Genomic DNA, 5009 nt, shown 5'->3' with positions numbered 1-5009 from the left:
CACATCTAGAGGCAAAGCAGTTCAAACAAAAAAGCATTCCAAACTATGACCAATTGGCGTTAACATGCGAAAATGATCAAGTGACTGGAAATTGTGCTTTTACAGCCAAGGAGCTGAATAAACAAGATGCAATTTTTGCAACTGCCACTAGTGCAACACTGAATGTTGAGCATGTGTTTGATGACATTGATAAGGTTGAGAATTTTGAAGGTCTTAACGTTCAAGCAAGACCAGTGGTGGCAAGTAGTTTTGCAAAATGAAGAGTTTTAGGAAAACGGAAGTTATATGCTTAAAATGTTGTTGAACAAGTGCAAAACATTCCTACACATCTCGAGAAACTTGCATCTACAGTTAAGAGAGGGTTTAGTTTATTTAGCAAGGAAAAGGTGAATGCCGATGTTATGAGCCTAGAAGGATGTTTAGTGGCATTTTTTATGAAAGCATATGACTTCTTAACTGAATCTGAAAGGCGAGTTATGACATTTTACGGAGTGGAGCCACATCTGAGGAAGGCGTGGCTTCAAATGAAGTTAGGGCCTTCATATTGAAGGGATGGATAAAAGACTTAAACTATTATAAAATCACGTTTATTAACAAACTAGGTATTAATTATATATGACAAAATTTGTTTTGTTGGTTGAGCCTTTGCATCCATTTTGTATAATTTTTGGGGATGCATTGGTAATTTGATGGTTGTCCCAATATTTTTTGCGATGGTCAATCTACTTGTATTAGGTGGAATGAATAGTTATATTTTACCACAATGGATTTATTGGTATATGGATGATTATGAATACATGGAATGAATAGGCTGAACTAATTACAGGTTAAAGACATTCAAATGATTTATTGATGTATGTATGACTTTCTGGATGAAATAGGTTATTGCATGCAACTTCTTTGATGTATGAACAAGTCCAAATAATGGAGCAATTTTAGTTCCTAGTAGTTTTTTTTATGAATGCATGCATATGTTTTTTATAGATGAATACATTGAGTAGACCTATGAACAAATTCTATGATGAATGAGCAAGTCCAAATAATTAAGTATTTCTTATTCTTTAGTAAAATTTTTGAATAAGCAAGTTTAATAACACTATCATGCCACGTGGCAAGTTTAATTGCACATGTCATACATTTGGGGGATGCAACTTGTCATAAAAGTAAATTACATGCAATTTTATAATTGGGCATAATTTTTCTCATATAAATTTTTTTTTGCGAAACAAACACCGAAAAATGAATTTTCTCATAAAAATTTTCTTAGCAAATAAACACATTATAACTAACTAAGAAAATAATTTTTTCTTTTCTTATCCCAACCTTTATCAGCGCAATTTTCCCAACAATCAAACAGACCCTACAATGAGTTGATACTCAATAATGAGTGAGTTGATACTCAATAATGGCAACCCAATAATACACACGTCTGATCACCTGCCCATCTGCCCCCCAAAAACGTCCCACGAAATCTAAGTGCGACGCGTGTCATGACACACGCGCACTAAGCGCGACGCGTGCGGACTCCATTTCGCGCCGTTTCAAACACGTCTGTTAATTCCTTCCCGCCCAAAAGGGTTTCTTCCCCCATTCTACTTCTATGCCCCTTCCCTCTCTTCTCTCTGCCACCTTTTATACTTTTAAAACAAAATGCTTTCTACGGCAACTCTCCGCCGCCACTTTCCACAACTTCCAGTCGCACGAGCTTCTCCTTCGTCAGATACGCCGGCGGTTTCCTCTGGTGAGTTTCCACTTTCCATTAGGTTTCCGTTGTACGCTATATATCTTATGAACCATCATCACCTGCTACAAGTTCAGATTTATGGGAACAAAATCAGATAACCTCTACGGCAGTTAACTGCTTTTTATAACTGATCCAGTTGGTAAAGGTAAAAGCAATGGAATTCTACTAGCTACGAATATTCACCGGTTCAGCCGAAACGAACGTCAAGATATATTGATCGTTTTTCTCTAGAATCTATATCCTTTTGGATTACAGTTCTGACTTCTAAGACAAAAAAAAGGCGAGCCTATTTTTCTGGTGAATTATTGAGATTCATGTTTTTAGCCGGGGAATTAATCAAGAGATATGGTGAACACTGCATAACCTCTTCTAAGTTTCCTGTTAGCTTTGCTCTAACTGTTACAGAGTGATCGAATTAATGAGTCTAAAATGACATTGTGGCCCGGCTGCATTGTAATTTTTCACATCAAACTTACTTTCTAGTTTCTGCTATAAATCAATGGGTTTCCGTTAATTATTCTTCTTTGAAGGTGTATGGTCTATGATCAGGACTACGAATGAAAGGAATAACCTTGGTCTCTTCCATTCCATACTTGGCGCCAAATCCAAATCTCCCACGCAAGGTATAACAAACGTTTGATTATAGTTCCAGATCCCAGATAGATTCATACTGATTCTGCACATATATATATATACGTCTTTTCCTGCAAATGCATACGTATACGCAACACACATGATACGCTAGCTGGATAATCCATGATCGTTTGTGCAGTTTACGCGGAGGTTTCTAAACATGGCTCAGCAGTGATAGAGTGGCTAGATACTGTCAACAGTGACGAAGAAGGGGAAGCTCATAACGTAATTTCACTTGTCGATTATTGTTTTTTTTTTTTTTTTTGATCTTCACTGGTTTATCCAACTAATGGAGTTTCGTCTATGTTGACCAAGGTTTTGATTTCGAAAGAGATAGCGGAGAGGGTGAGTTCTATTAAATAAATGTTGAATTCAATGGAGGGTGGAGAAATTAGTATCTCGGCCTACGACACTGCATGGGTGGCTCTAGTCGAAGATATTCATGGAAGTGGTGTTCCTCAGTTCCCTTCTAGCATTCGGTGGATCGTCGAAAATCAGCTCCCAGATGGTTCTTGAGGTGACCGTGGGATGCTCTCTGCTCACGATCGGATACTAAACACTTTGGCTTATGTGGTTGCATTGAAATCATGGAACGTATACCCAGAGAGATGGGAGAAAGGTATGACAAAATTAACTAAATACTGGTTCATCATCAGTTGTACGTATTATCAGTTCATCAATTGAGTGTGATGATTATATAGGCTAATTAATTAAGATGGGTTTTGCTTTGGCTTACTAGGAATGTTATTCATTCGGGAGAACATGTGCATGCTCGAAACTGAAAATGCAGAGAACATGCCGATAGGCTTTGAAATTGCTTTCCCCTCTCGTATTGAAATTGCTAAATATCAGGATTTGCAAGTTCCAGATGATTCTGCTTTCATGCAAGAGATATATACCAAGCGGAACGCCTCAGCTTTCTGCTTTCATGCTTTCCCTTCTCTAAATTGTTTTTTCTCAGTACCTACCTAATGTCTATCCTGTCGACTTGTTTGAACATATTTGGGCTGTTGATCGGTTGGAACGCCTCGGCATTTCTCGATATTTCCAATCAGAAATTAAAGAATGCCTCAATTATGTCTACAGGTGTCGTTATTCGGCGTCGACCGGCGGTAATCGAAAGAGTTAATCTCCGGTGGGTTACCGAAAAGAATGTCAAGGGTTTGAAACGGCGTCAGGGGGCTTCCACTCCGGCGGGTTTCAGATCTGAGAATGTTAAAAAACGAATGAGAAAAAAAAAAAAAAAAAAAGATAAGAAATGAGAAAAGGAATCCGCACGGTATGGCCGTCGGAAGGGGGCGCCAAGCGTTTCAGTTTCGACAGTAGAATGGGAGAAGAATGCCCAGAATGGGAGAAGAAACTTTTTTGGGCGGGAAATGGAATCCGCACGCGTCGTACCTAATATGCGTGCGTTATGACACGCGTCACGCCTAAGTTTCGTAGGACGTTTTTAGGGGACAAGTCTGTGGGGGCAGATGCGAACCCCATTCCAACAACTTACCAGCAGGAGATCCCAATTCGCAATACACCACGTGGGCCCCTTAACCCCTTGGGATCTGTTACCCACAAATTGTTTATACATAGCTTCTCCCTATAGAGTACCACCACCGTGTATTGGAAACATCTTCTAGAAATATTCCCAATCACGAGTAGAACTGCATGATAGGTACTAATTGTACAGTTGTACAACGTTAATTCGGGAGGGACAGAAACTTGCAGATGGTTGGGACCACGGTAATGTGTAAGACCCGAAATCAGATTCAGTCAGTGCAAGGTCCGTTCCAATAACCCATGAAATAAAACACGGAAGCATAGAGATGTTCCCAATGCGCTGTCCGAACGGGTCTTCAAGCCGATCTCGTAGGATCCACCTAATCGGTGTCAGTATCATAATCCTACCGTACCGCCCATTTCTAATTAATCCGATCATTCACCCGTTACAGAGTCTGTATCGATTAGGATACATTGCTGGCCACGTTTACCCAGCCGCACATCGGGATCCGTGATATAAATTACAAGAGATGTTCGTAATGTGAAGCTGGGTAAAGGCAGCTCGCAATGTGTTGTGGACTTGTGGTTAGCAGATCGCCGTTTATGTATAAACTAACAAATCGTATGAGTTTCATAACAGGTACGACTTCAACCGTCGGATTGGAATGGGAAGCGAGTTGTGAAAAAGAATATCTGATTTGGTGGAAAAGCATTGTCGTTTCGTCGTCGTTTTCGAAATGTGTCGTGAAGCACAGTATAGTTTCCGTCTGGATTTTCAAACTGGAATATTACGGATCTTATGATTTTATATACACTTGGAGCTGGGTAAAGGCAGCCCGCAATGTGTTGTGGTCAGCAGATCGCCGTTTATGTATAAACTAACAAATCGTATGAGTTTCATAACAGGTACGACTTCAACCGTCGGATTGGAATGGGAAGCGAGTTGTGAAAAAGAATATCTGATTTGGTGGAAAAGCATTGTTGTTTCGTCGTCGTTTTCGGAAATGTGTCGTGAAGCACAGTATAGTTTCCGTCTGGAATTTCAAACTTGAATATTACGGATCTTATGATTTTATATACACTTGGGGTTGGGGGCGTTTTCAGTTCAACTACCCAAACGTTGTTTTCTGCTCCAACTCTA

At 39.7% G+C, this 5009-nt stretch overlaps 1 protein-coding gene across 2 annotated transcripts; it reads left to right on the top strand.

The window, feature by feature from the left end:
• The first annotated feature begins 1611 nt into the window (after positions 1-1611).
• LOC104597186 (uncharacterized) lies at positions 1612-4713 on the top strand. Of its 2 annotated transcripts, XR_735180.3 has the most exons (5): positions 1612-1741; positions 2275-2367; positions 2517-2602; positions 2693-2996; positions 3117-4713. XR_735180.3 is itself a non-coding variant. In XM_010258617.3 (4 exons), the coding sequence occupies exons 1-4, from the start codon at positions 1651-1653 to the stop codon at positions 2738-2740; spliced, it is 318 nt and encodes a 105-aa protein (XP_010256919.1). In that variant the 5' UTR covers positions 1612-1650; the 3' UTR covers positions 2741-3104. The 2 variants fall into 2 exon arrangements, 1 of the variants encoding a protein (XP_010256919.1); XM_010258617.3 differs by lacking the exon at positions 3117-4713 and having other exon boundaries at positions 2693-3104.
• The last annotated feature ends 296 nt before the right edge of the window (positions 4714-5009 follow it).

The sequence above is a fragment of the Nelumbo nucifera genome, chromosome 2 (assembly GCF_055504915.1).
Source record: "Nelumbo nucifera cultivar China Antique chromosome 2, China Antique-T2T, whole genome shotgun sequence".
NCBI lineage: Eukaryota > Viridiplantae > Streptophyta > Magnoliopsida > Proteales > Nelumbonaceae > Nelumbo > Nelumbo nucifera.
This window is presented reverse-complemented; position numbering and strand designations above follow the sequence as displayed.

Excerpts from the sequence above, each read along its gene's own strand:
- LOC104597186 (XM_010258617.3), top strand. The coding sequence starts at position 1,651 with ATGCTTTCTACGGCAACTCTCCGCCGCCACTTTCCACAACTTCCAGTC. Across the intron at positions 2,368-2,516 it reads ATCCAAATCTCCCACGCAAG|TTTACGCGGAGGTTTCTAAA; the intron begins GTATAACAAACG and ends TCGTTTGTGCAG. Across the intron at positions 2,603-2,692 it reads AAGAAGGGGAAGCTCATAAC|GTTTTGATTTCGAAAGAGAT; the intron begins GTAATTTCACTT and ends ATGTTGACCAAG.